Source organism: Lagenorhynchus albirostris, chromosome 5, assembly GCF_949774975.1.
Source record: "Lagenorhynchus albirostris chromosome 5, mLagAlb1.1, whole genome shotgun sequence".
In the NCBI taxonomy this organism is placed as follows: domain Eukaryota; kingdom Metazoa; phylum Chordata; class Mammalia; order Artiodactyla; family Delphinidae; genus Lagenorhynchus; species Lagenorhynchus albirostris.
In genome coordinates, this window is record NC_083099.1 from 89,831,093 (window position 1) to 89,846,815 (window position 15,723).

General features: G+C 39.6%; 1 protein-coding gene across 1 annotated transcript in view; it reads left to right on the top strand.

Annotated features, from left to right (window-relative positions):
* Window positions 1–15,723, top strand: part of MORC1 (MORC family CW-type zinc finger 1) — a 290,081-nt gene that overhangs the window by 208,961 nt on the left and 65,397 nt on the right. The window contains exons 20-21 of the mRNA XM_060149355.1: window positions 953–1,058; window positions 6,143–6,281. Of these exons, the coding sequence (XP_060005338.1) occupies window positions 953–1,058; window positions 6,143–6,281 (245 nt within the window). The remainder of the gene's footprint in view (window positions 1–952; window positions 1,059–6,142; window positions 6,282–15,723) is intronic.

Genomic DNA, 15,723 nt, shown 5'->3' on the forward strand with positions numbered 1-15,723 from the left:
TGTTAAGATGTTACCACTTTTGACCAAAAAAAAAAAGCTTAAAATATTTTACATTTCAAAGGAAAATTAACAACATAACTGTACAATATAGTCTATGATGGTTTTATTTAATGTGAGGGCTACTCTATTAAAAACTGGTGCTTGCTGTTGTGTTGCCAGATGCAGTGAGATGTAGATATTGGTTGTGGGAATTACAAAAATGAGTGAGTTTGCCATAACTTTAATTTTCTGGGCTATTCAGATTCTTAACCACTGTGCAAACTGCCTCCATCTTATATGAGCAGAGGGAAGTATTTACCCAAGAGCCATTAACAGTGGGTCTGGAGGGAACTGAGGATTAAAGTGAGGAATAGCCTGGGGAGCGTAGAGTGCCTTAGTCCTAAAAACCAGGAGGGACTGAAAGGGAGAAAGAGATAAAGAAGTTAAGACTGTAGACTGGAGAGTAGAATAAGAGATGTAAAAAAAAAAAAAAAAATGCAGAGCAAGGAACTATGTGTAAATGGTAGAGAGAGCTTGATTTTCCTTGTTATGTTAGTCATGTGGTTGGAGATGAACAGTGGTATTGTTGGCAGGTAGATAATAGGTCAGAAAAAATGGGAGAGTCAGGTCACTGGAAGTCTTCATATGGTTTGAGAAGAGGTGAAGAGGGACTTATTAAGATTCTTCTGGCTGAAACTAGTAGAAACCAACTGGAAAGAACTTAAGCAATAATGGCGATAATAATAATAACAGCAGCAACAATAATAATTTATTGATGGTGTCCTAGGGTAGCTCATAGAATCCCGAACTATTTGTGCCATCAAATATAATGGTATATGATCAAGGATTCACTTGTGTTTGGATTGAAATACCTCATACTTTCGGTATATGCAACCTGACATCTTACTATGTTAGATTCACTTCTGATTGTGGTCTTTCTTGTATGTACATGGTTTTGTTTTGATTATTTTAGATCTTTGCCTTAAATGGAGAGTCTTGCCTCCCTCTACTAATTATCAGGAAAAAGAAATTTATGACATCTGGATTTGTGCTAATAACGCTAACCTCTTGGAAAACAGGTAGTTTTTGATAGTTTTCTAAAATTCTTTATTCATTTTTAATTCCTAAAATATATATGTGTGAAACTGGATACATAGATAATTTTTAGCTTAGTAGCTGTCATTTCTTCTAACTCTTTCTAGCTCCTTGCCACCTCTGGAAGGATATTTCGTTAGTATTCTTTTCCATCAAGTTAAGAGAGTCCTGGGTGTAACTTTTTGTCAGCATTTGGTGTGCAGCTCTGTGCTTCCACTGGTGGGAGACCCCTACCCTGGTGTTTAAGAGTTCTGCCTTCCAGTTCATTTACACGCAATGTATAATCTTATCCTGCAGGAGTCTTATCTAGAGGGTGTCTCTAGAGGCACTAAACTGTTAGACTATGTGCTTTTCCTGTTTAAGTCATATATTGATTTCATTGCTTTGTGCTTTTGGAGGAAGAAGTTCAGACTAAAACAGGAAAAAAAAACCCAATTAAATATTGATGAATGTCAATGTTATTACAAGCCCTTTTTGACTTACTTCTTTTCCTTGTGGGCAAAAGAGTTAATACTCCCCTTTAACAAAGGCACCCTTAAGTGAAGCATCGCTTTTCCATGGAGTTTATTCTAAGTACTTTGACCTGGATAAGTGGATCAATATTGCTAATACAGACATTAGGGTAATAACTCTTGTTTATTTTTATCCAGCCCTGAATAAAAAATAAAGAGCAACTGAATAAAAATTAGAAAGAAGAAAACATTTAGAAACTGCTACTAAAACCCCTTCCACCTGGAGTCTCCAGGTTAATCATATTTAGAGATTAACAAAAAATGTCAGAGGTGACAGGGGCTCTTAGATTTCACATGGCCCGAGGGGTTTTTCAGTCTCCCTTTCTTGGTTTGCAGCAGAACCTTTTTTTTTTTTCTCCCACAAATAAATTTGTCTCTGACCTCAAGTATATAAAACAGATAAAAACAGAACTGTCCTGATTTAATTGGAGGTTGAGAATCTGGAGGCCAGAGGTATCCACTTCTCATTTCTGTCCCTACTCTCTCTAAAAAGCTTAGAGCTCCAGGGAGCATGATTATAAAACAGTGATATAGTCTCACTTCTTCATTTTAGAGAAATGGAAATTGAAGCCCAAAATGTGGGGGTGAGAAGCCTGTTCATGAAGCCACTGGCCTAGGTCTTCTAACTCCCAACCTGATTCTAGTCCTAACTTGTAACTTAAATATCTCCCAAATAGGAACACAGTGGTGGCTCAGTTTCAATATTAAGAATAGGTAGTGTTTTCATTGTCATTGTCATGATTTTCACCCAAGTGTTGTTTAAGAGAAGTTTTTTTGTTGTTGTTTTGGTTTTGATTTTTAAATTTCTGCGTGGAAAGCCTTATGCTAGGAAATGTAAGTAAAATTGGTCCAAGCCCGCAACTGTCAAAAAAAAAAAAAAGTTAATAATATTGATCACTTTCTGTGAGCTCAGAACTTTCATACAGTGTAGGATAGTGTTTAGAGTTTAGACTCTGGGTCCAGACTGCCTGGGTTTGACTCCTGGCTTCATTAGCCTCTGAAGCCTTGGACAAATGATATAACCTGTCTTTAACTCATCTTCCCATCACCTAGGATGGAGTGTAATAATAGGACCTTCTGCATGTTTTCTAGGTCCAACTGAGCCCCTTGTAAGGACAATCTAAGTCCCTGGTCACTGGGGGCCCCTTGGTAACAAGCCATGAGAATTTAGATTCCTCCCCACATTCTAACCGTATACCCATTACTTCTCACCCCAGTCTTAGGCCTTCTCGGACCCACAGAACTGGGAATGTGTCCTCTGTAGCTTCCCTTTTCTCAAACTTACTATTGTCCTTGAATTGGCATGGTTGCCCCCTCGTCTCCTTGAAAAGTGATGGTGCCATCACTGAACGTTATAAAATTAGTTTCAGAACTGTATTAATTCTCTTTTACACATCAAAACACTGCCACTTGTGATGACAGGCAAGATAAATTTGCCATGTTGGCAGAAAACTGATGGACCTTAAAAGCCTGAAATGCAAAAAATCTTCTTATATTTAAAATTTCTTAAGTCCTTGATTCTTTAAATATACTGACATAATTTTGACCATCTGTATTTCATTTCCACTGAAAAGATTAGGACAAAAAATATGCTTAAAGTGATAGCAAGAGAATTAGAAATGGGAGCTGTAGAGAAAAACTCCTGATTATAAGGGCAGTTTCTTTTTTTTTTACTATTTTTTTTTTTTTGCGATATGCGGGCCTCTCACTGTTGTGGCCTCTCCCGTTGTGGAGCACAGGCTCCAGACGTGCAGGCTCAGCGGCCATGGCTCACGGGCCCAGCCGCTCCGCGGCATGTGGGATCTTCCCGGACCGGGGCACGAACCCGTGTCCCCTGCATCGGCAGGCGGACTCTCAACCATTGCGCCACCAGGGAAGCCTGGGCAGTTTCTTGAGAGCTGACACTTCTTTATGGGAGATCGTTAACAGCGATGCAGATGAAGATTCCCAAGGGAAGAGGAGTTGATCTGATGACCTCACTCAGTCCTCTGATTCAGTATGTTTGGATGGACCATGCATAATTTGAGACTAAGCCATGAAATAGCAAAACCCTGATACATATGTGCTATTGGATTTGGATAGAATCACATAAAATAAGGGTGTTAAAGTGATGAGATGTGAAATATAGTTATTTATTAGGCAACATTTGATGAGCGGAAGGACAGAGTAATGGGGCGAAAAGTGGCATCGTCTGTATTTACAGAAAATACGGTTTATTGTCAGCAGTTAATTGCCAATTGTCCTCAGGGTTAATGCCACTGAATAGCATTTGAGTGAACAATGTCCGCGTAACCAGAACTGGGGCAGGAAACATAATAATAGCTCTCTCTTACATAGCAATTACACGTTATGTCATTTCCTCTTTACAGTAATCACGTGAGCTTTCTCTGTTTCTCAGAGGAGAAAACAGTGAGACTAAGGGAGGTCCAGTGACCTGTCCAGGATTCCTCCCTAAACCTGAAACTTGAAGCCAAGCAGTTTGATGCAAAACCTGTACTCCTTCTGCCTTACTATATCATGGACTCTCCGAAAGGATCCTTAGCTCGGGAAGCCTAATTCCAGACAAATACTTTATTGTGACAAAACACACCATTTTACAAATGGTAGTATTTAGAGTTGGTGACCCAGGCAGGGTAAAAAGGAGCCATTCTTTTTCAGACCACCAAAGCCCCTTTTTGTTTTCCACCTTAAGCACAGAGGGAGGCTACACATTTTTGTCACAGTACCCAAGAAGTAAACATCAGTGTGCTTCCATTACATTCATTCTATACGTTTCTCTGTATTGAAAATAGGGTTCACCAGCAGGGTAAAAATGATGCCTATCATTTGACTAAACCCAAAAGTCTGAATTTTGAAAAGGATGTTAAAAAATATCTGTGGCTTGTATTTCATATTAAAATTTAATTTGTTTCTAAAAATCTTTGAGGACAATTGGATGAATTGCATTTTAATAAAATATCTGAGGTTTTTCTTTTCTAAATAAAAACTTAATGCTGCCACAAGGTTCTTTTCTCAAATGAAATAGAAACCTGTGTAGGCACCACCCCACAGATGTCTTCAAATGAACACTGCAGGTGGTTATATATATATAGGTAGGTGTCCCCTGGTTTGTTTACCTACCACCTTTCTTTGAAAATAACAGTAAAAACAAATACCATATGTGGGTGAAATTAAGTGTTTTTTCACAGTAGTATTTGAATTTGATTGTAGTCCTCACTCTTCTCTGCTGGTGGGAGCAAGAAAAGTATATGCTACAGCCTTGAAAAATAGAGAAATATAGTGGGTATGATATGCTTTGCTTTTCCTACACTGTTTCAGGTGGGAGAAGTCCTTTTCTCTATTTTCAACCTCCTCCTCCCTTTCCTAGCTTAATACCCATTTAGTTTAGAACATGAACTTCCCCCTCTTTTGGGTACCTACCAATGATGAAAAACCATTCTTGTGTAAAGCAGGCTCTAAGAATAGACCTCAGCATTTTGTTCCCTCCTCCCACCCCCCCACCATGTCCCCAGCCATGCCCTGAACTGAGGCCATGTCCAGTGGGAATGGAACTTCTTGTCTCTGCCAAGCCTCCATACCAAAGTGAATAAGATGATATCTCAATTTTTCAACAATTTGGCTAGCTCAGCTCCCCAAAACATAGCCATGAAACCAGAAGTAGGAAAAAAAAAAAGGCCTCAAACCTCTCCAACCATATGTCTCAAAAATCATTAGTATTTTTTGTAACCATAAAGATGGACGCCCTCAGAGCAGGGTGCGGAAGGGCCAAAAAAAAAGAAAAAAAAAAAAAAGAAAGATGGACGCCCTCACGCACAGCCTTTTTATCGCAATTTAAACACAATTCTACTTGACTATGTACAATAATACATGTATTAACCTACTAGTGGTTGGAGACAGCACATCAGTAAGGCTGGGAAGCAGAGTGCCCACCAGCATCAGGTGCACTGACAGCAGCAGGGAGAGGAGGGTGCTAGGGTGCTGCATCAGGTCACCGGGCAGCTTGATGAAGGGCTCCACTACGTGGCTCCGTAACCCCCAAGGTGGTCCCTGAGTACCGCCTCCCATCGCAGTAGTTGCTGGTCTTCACAGTGATTCTGAGTCATCAAACGAAGGATCTCTGTGTTTCAGAAGCAGAATTATTTGGTGTATTTTACAGAGACATATAGATTTCAATCCTGAATTTTTTTGGAAGAAGAAAAATGCTTGGTAGTAATAAAGTAAGCTTCAATTATCTAAAAAACATTTTTGCAAAAGGCCTCATTTCATGATAACGCAGGATAAGTGAAGCATTAGTAAATAATGAATATTCTCCCATTCTCATAAATATATACTACCCTCCACATTTTCCAGTAAGTTCTTTTTCAAGCAAATTGGAGATTTAAGGTCATGTATTACCTAAATTCTCAATATAATGCTCTATTTGAGTAATGCTGCATTTGAGTTTTGGATATAAGCCAGAGAGTTACTCCTGGTAGAAGTAAATAATCTTTTACGGACAGTAAATAGTTTTATATTTCCTCCTGATGTTATCTCTTGTACTTGTTGATTGTGAAAAGTTGTCATCAGACACAACGACTACCTTCCATCCCCCTGGGCACTACAAGCACAGTATCACCATCAAAAAATGAGAAAGACAAGCAACTTCAAGAGTCAGTCCAGAGGTATCAAAATCGACTGGAAGAACCTCATCGACAGGTGAGCCGTTAGTTATTCTTTCCAAAATCTACCCAGAGTCTTGAGCTGTTGATTTTGTGTGTGCAAATTGACTGATGTGGTTTACCCGAGTAAAATATGTAGCCTCTTTTTTTCATCTTGTTTTGTCACCCCCTTTTAATTTTGGATCTAAGGACTGTTCTAGAGTTGATCACAAGTACTCCAAGGGTCCAGAAAGGAAGAGAACTTCTTCAAATAATACTACATTTTGTACGTGATATCCAAGTCCATCTCCACAACAGTGCATGTGAGGAACAGGGGAATATATTTCCACTCTAGGATGTAGAAGTCAACCAGCGTGTCAAAGGGCCCAGGGTCAAGTTTGGGACACTGGTCTGTATGACTCCAAAGATTAGGCTCTTTTTATTTCTTTGGGCTTCTTCCCTGGGTTTTTGAGATAAAGAGTTGTTCTTTTAAAATATTAGCCTATTAATACAGCAACTTAAAGTCGTATTTAATTATTAAGAAAATTCAATAAATAAAATATTACTATCAGTAAATGTAGGTAACCATGACAGTTGCAAGTGAAAGTGGCATGCAGAATTATTGTTTTAATCTCTTAATAAATTAATTACATCTCTGTTTATAAATTTAGCACCCAACTTCAGCATTTTTTAATTGTGTAGCCTGTCGAGCTCCTCAAATAGGAATTGAGGAGGTCCGCAGCCTATGTCCAAATATGTTGACTCCTGTGTAGACGTCAGGAAATAAGATGCTTATTTGAGTAGAAAACTGCCTTCCTGGGTGGGAGTTAAGACATCCAGGCTTACCACCTGATTATTACATGTATTCCTGGGTTCTTAGAAGATGAACTTTCTTTTCTACCCCAGCTTCATCTTCTTACCACTCCCACGTTGCTGGGGATCTGCCATGCAGGTCAGCCAGCACCTGTGATCACAGACAACAAAACCTGACCCTCCCATTTTAGTCTGGAGTCTCAGGGTTTCTTTTGGGAAGATAACTGAGAGTTATTTAGAAACATATTCTCCTAAGCATTCTTCAATCCCTAAAAGTGGCTCAACTTTTTACAATTCTTAGAGCATCTGGTTGTGGTTTTGAGAACAGGTCAGATGTAAAAATATCACCACCTGTGGTTATTTATTTTATTTTGTTTTTTTGCGGTACCCGGGCCTCTCGCTGTTGTGGCCTCTCCACACAGGCTCCGGACGCACAGGCTCAGTGGCCATGGGAGCACAGGCTCTGGGCGCGCAGGCTCAGCGGCCATGGCTCACGGGCCCGGCCGCCCCGCGGCATGTGGGATCTTCCCGGACCGGGGCACGAACCCGTGTCCCCTGCCTCGGCAGGTGGACTCTCAACCACTGCGCCACCAGGGAAGCCCTGTGGTTATTTTTATAAACAATTAGGTGAAGTCAAATCTTTTCAGTGTGAAATATCTTAATTTGTTTTGTTTCTTATTTTGCTTACCACTTCTTGTAGCTTTGTGAAGGCATTTGAAACATTCTGAATTGATTTTATCTTTATTGTAGTCTCTGGATATTTCTTTTCTTCCAGAGGTCAGAGCTGACCCTTGGATAGTGATAGTGCCAATCACTAAGTCTTAACTACTTTTTCTTTGTTTGGGATTGGATGTTTTATTCATCATTGAGGTAGAGATTTTGATAGAGGCTGATGGAGTAACAGATTTGGGCCATCTGTTCTACTTATTCTTTCTTTCTTGGTAGTTGATTTTTTCATAAAAAATTTGAGCCAGGTTTATAGATTCAGTCTGCTTTAGATATAAACAAAGAAGTTTTGGCAGGACTTAAATAGAAACATACTCCTACCAGTTGAAAGGACGTTAAGACTCTTCACCATCCTCCCCTACCCCGTTTTGTGAAAATAATCCTCACATCTTTTTTCTTCTTTTCTTTTTAATTTTTTTGGCCGCATCGTTCGGCGTGTGGGATCTTAGTTTCCCGACCAGGGATCAAACTCGTGCCACCTGCGGTGGAAGTGTGGTTTCTTAACCACTGGACTACCAGGGAAGTCCCAATCCTTGTATCTCTAACACACTTCCAGCATGCAGGGCCCTTCACTGACCCTGTTTTAGTGGTAGTCAAGGAAAAGTTTGGCTAGGGGTCACCTAACCATGGGCAACCAGTTGATTTTAATGTGGTCATTGAACACGTACTTGCCCTTGGGTCTGTTCCATGCTAAGCATGGTGGGGAATAGAGTGACTCTAACACCAGAATGTAAGCCCTGTGACTGCAAGGCTGGTTTTGGTTTTGTTCATTGTCTGTATTACCAAAAACACTGCCTGGCATGTAGTACGTACTCAACAGATAGTTGTTGAATCACGAAATAAAATATGACCTCAGATAATATACAGTCCCTTTGAGGACCAAGTCTGACAGCTATTTAAAAGATAGCCACTACTGTAAGACAGTACTAGTTTACTACTTGTCTGATCATAGTGGAAACTAAATTAGAAGTTTATTACAAGGAGATAGTGAGGGCAGCTTCATTCAGAAAAGCTTCATAGAGGAAGTGGCACTTAACTTGTATCTTGAAGTCTATTTAGGGTAAATAAAGGGAAAGTACAGGGCATTATATGTGAGAAGAACATTATAAATGTAGACTTGGAGATAAGCACGGGCTTGTTCCTTCGTAGAACCAATCTTTTAAATTACATGCTAAACTTATGTATTTTTAAAAATAAAGTCAGCATTTGTGTGACATATTTGTCTTTTAAAAGCTGTGTAACTCATTATAAAATATGGTAATTACTGAATAGAGGACCTCTGAAAGGTGACCTCAGTTCCCCTTTCACAAAAATAAATCATGAAAGTATTCAAAAACTAATTAGGTGATAGCTGCCTGATGCCAGAAAAAAGACTCAAAACCATCCAATGTTCAGTGAGAATTTACTTTCTTCCTGACTGCTTTTTAGAAGAAGTGCTGTTAGACTATGACATAGGAAGGGTGGGAAAGCTATACAAACAGGGCGTTGGTGCCATTCAGGTTCAGGGCAGATGTGATTCAGGTGTAGGGTAGGCACCACTGGAAAATCAAGTAATGGCTAGTATATTACCATGATTCCACTGTCTATTAATGGTGCCCAGTCTCTCAATATCAGGAAATAATGAGCTGCATGCCATGAAATTATGGTTTGCCCACCTCCTGTTCTCTCTTCCTGCCTCCCACTGCCAATGCTCACTTATCCATTGATTAAATCTGGGGAGCAAATATAAAAATGACCTATATCTGCCCACCCTGTTTCTTACTGTCTTGCATTTCAGCTTTAGTGGCAGAAGGCATCCTGATCTGGAAAATGAAATGTTGACTTAGTAAATCAAAGACCTTTCTGGATCTTAGATTCTTTGGTTCTGGGTTTTGTGTCATTGACAACCAAAAGGGATAGAATAATGGTAGGAAGGGTAGTATTATGGTACTAGTATCAGAAATCAGCAGCTACAGCCTCTTTTCCACCCCTCATACACCCTACTGGTATGTAGAGTGACAAAAGTCTAAATTTTAGGTGTCCTACCCACAGGGTGCCCTAGTTACAGAAAATTCACAGTGATTCAGAAAACTTTTCTGGTAGAAGAGGTACCTCAATGATTAGATCTTGTCCTCTAGGAGAAAATGAAATAGCTAGGCCCAAAGCTGTCATTTCCACAGATGCTATCATATTTAATCCCACAACATTACAGCTAATTATATCAATTATAGCATCAGAAGGGGAGTGAATTTCAGAGAAGTTCAATAACTTGAATCAGCCAAACATCTTTAAATGGTGAAGTTGGACTTTGTTTCCTTTTTGCCTAATTCCAGCACCGATCTGCTCACAGTATCATATGATAAATACAGACAAAAAGGATATGAGAACATTGACAAAGGTAACAAACTGATAAAATGCAAATCATATTTGTTAAGGGAAATGTGTAAGTTCAGTAAACCTAATAGGAGGGCTCAAATCCAAGATGTAATTGATAAGCTGTGTCAGCAAGCCAAGGGCTCTTTATAAATTGTGCTTCTGGAACAGCCCATTCTTTTTCTCCTTTCTGAATAGATGAATTCCTAACTCCACGTTTCCCTCATCCTTCTGTATCGAGTGACAAGTGCCACCTGCTGGCCAAGCAATGAAGCATTTTCATTTTCATCGTCTCTCGTGATTGTTTAGCTACTAATTGGCCTATCATCTAGATAATTGTTATTCTGTTTTTCAGTAAGCCTAGACAATAATTTTAAAACCATAAGGTAGAGTTACAGAGTCAAGTCCTCTGCATTTGAGGACTTTCCAGTCCTCAGTTTTTCCCCTTTCTCAGTTTTAACTCACAATTTACAGTCTCTTCTACCTTCTATTGTACGACAGGACAACTATGTCATAATCAAACACACGGAATATAGTTTTAGGTCCATTTCATTCAGGGATTTTTGGTATCACTTCAAATCCACTTAATGTCTTCAAATCATTATAAGGCAGATGATAACTTGATTCCCTGAATGAAGCCTGCTCTATATTTACCCATTTGTACATAAGTATAGTTAATGGGTAGTATATTTATATAATCAATATGTTTGTGCAAATGTGCTGTATTGCTTATATATTCTCTAGGTCTTTCTGGGTTAACTTTTCTGATTAATGTTTATTTCTCATCTGGAGCCATAGTTCAGGCTCTCTCTAATCTGACACTACTCCATTTTGGCCTGAGTTTCTTCCCTTCTGCATCATTCTCCCACTGAGCTGGCCCATGTTCCTTATCTGCTTTCTCCACTTCCCCGCTGCTGAGTGCCTTCATTCCTGCCATTTTTTCTGAAATGACCTCTGCCCCTTCCCTAGTCCTTCAAGATCCCAAACTAGTGTCATTGCTGTATGAAGTTTTCTCTCATTTCCCTACCTGTAAAAATATCTCCTTCCTTCCAGTCCCCTTTGCCCTTGATGTTTGTCTTTCTCAAGAGCATGTTTCACTTTCTACCTGGTATTATAGTTAGTTGTGTACCTGATCGGTCTCCTATATTCGACTATAAGGTTTTTGAAAGAAGAGACCATTCTTATTCATTGCGTTTCCAACAACACCTAGGCCTGGCCATTTTACAGAGTAGGTGTTCACCAAACAACGAGTGAAGGATTGAAGGAACAATTTGATTTGTTCCTTCACAAATAGGTAAAAGGATTCTTTACAAATAGGTAGAAAGATAGTAAATATTTTTCATTGGATTGGTTGAAGTTATGTAGGTTAGACTTAAAATCTTCTGCATATATTCTTGGAGACCATAATGTTCTTACACTTGGTCAAAATAAAGTGTTGCATTTGAGTGGGAGTATAGAGACTATATTTGGATTTCATTTGTCACATTCATACTTTTTGCGTCAAATGAATAGCCTTTGTAAAATTCCATGCCTGTTGGAAAGGAACTCCAGCAATAGCATTCTGTTCTTTTGCAGTGCTCATGTGGACACACAAACTGAAACCGTATAGTCTGGCAATTCCCACATTGGCTGTTTTAGGGGTAAATGTGGAGCAAAGAAGGCTTGCTGAACTTGTAGCTGTGTTTTTCAAATTGAAATGGCATATCTGAGCACAACTTTATAATGAATAATGTGGATGCATTTTCCCATTTAGAATTTAATCGTTTTAATGTGTCATTATTGTGTAGGATGCTGAGATTTCAAATCTGTATAAATATGGAGACAGATGCCTTAGAAAATATATTTATTCGTTGAGTAATTTTCAGCCTCCTTACATAAACTGCCATGATCTAAAATTTATGACACCTAAAGACCCTTGTCTAACAAGAGGCTAATATACTCCCTGTAATTGAAATGTTTTACTTTATTACTCTTGCTGCAAAGATCCCATTTTTCTATGGTGATGCATTGCCTTTCCAAAAAGGATAATGCATGATATACTCACCCTGGTGGGCCCTGTGTTCACAGCATAGCAGACGAGATGTTATTGCTCATGAGGAACTAATGTAGAAGTTCCTTGAGAGCAGGTATCATGTGTTCATCTTCTCATGTACCTCTCACCATCACATCTGGCTCGTTGGGCACAGTAGACGTTGAACTGCAGCTGTTCAACTCCTTAGCTTGATTTACTTGTCCAAATTCTTTTCTTTTTTTTATTGAATTATAATTGACATACAGTGTTATAGTAGTTTCAGGTGTATAACATAGTGATTCAATATTTTTTATGTGACAAAATGATCACCACAATGTTTAGCTACCATCTGCTACCACAAAGGGTTATTACAATATTATTGACTGTATCCCTTATGCTGTACGCTACATCCTCTTGACTTATTTATTTTATAACTGGAATTTTGTATCTCTTAATCAGTTTCACCTGTTTTGCCCATTTCCTCATCCCCTTCCCCTCTGGCAGCCACCAGTTTGTGTCTATGAATCTGTTTCTGTTTTGCTTTGTCCACTTTTTTTTTTTATGCTCCACATATAAGTGAGATCATGTGGTATTTGTCTTTCTCTGTCTGACTTATTTCACTTAGCATAATACCCTCTAGATATAGCTGTGTTGTCACAGATGGCAAGAGTTCATTCTATTTTTATGGTGGACTAGTAGTCCATTGTATATATATATATATATATATATATATATATATATGCTACATCTTCTTTATCCATTCATCTGTCCACGGGCGTTTAAGTTGTTTCCATGTCTTGGCTATTGTAAATAGTGCTGCAGTGAACATAGGGATACATATACTTTTTGAATTAGTGTTTTTGTTTTCTTCGGATAAATATCTAGAAATGGAATTGCTGGATCGTATGATAGTTCTGTTTTTAGTTTTCTGGGGAACATCCATACTGTTTTCCATAGTGACTGCACCAAGACATTTCTGCCAGTGGTGCACAGCGGTTCCCTTTTCTCCACATCCTCACCAACACTTGTTATTTTTTGTCTTTTTGATGATAGCCATTCTGACAGGTGTGAGGTGTCATCTAATCTCATTGTGGTTTTGGTTTGCATTTCCCTGATGATTAGTGATGTTGAGCATCTTTTCATGTGTTGATCAGCCATCTCTATGTCTTCTTTGGGAAAATGTCTGTTTAGGTTCCCTGCCCATTTTTAATTGGGTTGTTTGGGGTTTCTTTGATACTGAGGTTATGTAAGTTCTTTATATATTTTGGATATCAACCCCTTGTCAGATTTGCAAATATCTTCTCCCATTCAGTAGGTTGCCTTTCCTTTTGTTGATGGTTTCCTGTGCTGTGCAAAAGCTTTTTAGTTTGATATAGTCCCAGTTGTTTATTTTTCCTTTTGTTGCCCTGTCTGAGGAGACAGATCCAAAAAAATATTGCTAAGCCTGATGTCAAAAAGTTTACTGCATATGTTTTCTTCTAGGAGTTTTTTTTTTCGCGGTATACGGGCCTCCCACTGTTGTGGCCTCTCCCGTTGCGGAGCACAGGCTCCGGATGCGCAGGCTCAGTAGCCATGGCTCATGGGTCTAGCCGCTCCGCAGCATGTGGGATCTTCCCGGACCGGGGCACAAACCCGTGTCCCCTGCATCGGCAGGCGGACTCTCAACCACTGTGCCACCAGGGAAGCCCCTTCTAGGAGTTTTATGGTCTCAGGTCTTACATTTGAGTCTTTAACCCATTTTGAGTTTATTTTTGTATATGGTATGAGAAAATGGTCCGTCAAATTATTTTCTTATTCATCGTTTCTTGAGGAGCTGATGTCACACTACCTGACAGAACAGCACTGTAGTTTACTAAACAGACCAGGATAATACCTGTGATAGGAGCATCAGAATAGCCTGGCTTCAGGGAACAGTGTGGTGTGGGGAGTCTATGACAGTCCCAGCTCCTGGCTTCATAAGTCACCCTGTTTTGTCCTGGAGGTTGGCACCAAGGAATGCCATCCATTGTTGTCTGCTCCTGGGTTTCACATAAGTAACCAAACGTTGTTGCTGAGGGACAGTAGGAACTCCAGAGGGAGCTCATCCTTCCTCTGAGAAGGACAGAAGTAGCTTTGACAGTGGCTGGCAGTCTTGCCGCATTACGTCCCTCTCTGCATGTCAATCAGCCATTCTTAGTCACATCTGCAGAGACGCAGAGAGAAGGAGAGGTTTAGGTGTGTTGCCTGAATGATTTTCACTGCAGCGAATACTAATGTGGGTTTCACTGCAAATAGACCTATTTGATCAGTGCCCATAAGCACCTGAACTCTATCCACAACCAGTTTTTGATGAGTGCACGTACTGATCAGGAACAGTCAGAGGCTGCCTCGTATCCCAGATGCACCTCAGGACCTGTTTCCTGACTCTTCTCAGAGTGAGGTTCAGGTATTTGGCTTCCTTCCAGAGCAGGCTACTCTCTGGTTCCCTCTGAAGGAACCCTGTGTATCTGAGCCTGTACCTCTGAGCTTGAATACTGTTTCTCATCTGTTAGACCTAATCTCACTTCTTACTCAGGACCCAGCTTTACATTTTGAATTCAGTTTAAGGAAATGTACCTCATGATTTTTCTGATTTTGAACTCAAACCCCATAGCTTGTGCCCCTCAATTTAACCTTGTTAAGTCTTTGTCTCCTGATCATATTTTTTTTTTCCTGATCATATTCTTGATCTGAATCTGTATCCTTCTTCTGTCCTAACTCCTGTAGGCTTAAGCAGAATTTAAACTTAATCTCACTTGAGTTACATTTTCCACCTTGTCCTTTACCAGTATATGCTTTAACCTCCCACTCCTCCAGTCAGTCTTGCTTGGCTGGGCCCAGCCTTCTAGCAAAGGGCATGGGGTCTCTTGACACACTGGGGGGTTCTAATCCAATCCAAGAGAAATAACTGATGTTTGTCCATGACTTTTGCTTTGCAGTGGTCTAGAATCATCCTTCCTCTACTCTGAGAATCCTCAAGAAGGTCTTCTAGCCAAGACCACTAGTAGTAATACCTGGCATTTGAAAATAACTAAGTATTATTTAAAATACTTCTGAACAAGGGCAGATCTAGTTTTTTGGAGTCTGAGGTTTATACGTTTTGGGGGATCCCCTTCTAAAAAGAAGGCGCAAAATTATAAACACGAAGTGAGACACAGGGCCCTGTGTAAGGGAGGGGTCCTGAAGCTGACACTTCATTTGCTTCATGATTTATCTGCCACGTGGTTCTGCATATACTATACCATTTGATCACCACAGGGTTTTTGTAGTAAAAGATAATTGCATAGTTTTTGTATGTCCAATTCCCTTCTCTCCAGTTTCTTCCCTAAGATTTCCATAATTATGTATATTTTGGTGAATTCTAAAACTACCCTGAATGATTACTCTAACTGTACATATTACATACATATGGAAACTTAAATGAGAAGGGTGAATGGAAGGATTAAATGATAAGAGCACTTACAATGTGCCACCCTTAGAGGTGCTTTATTTATTTGTTTAAAGTTATTTATTTATTTTTGGCTGTGTTGGGTCTTTGTTGCTGCACGCGGGCTTTCTCTGGTTGCAGCGAGCAGGGGCT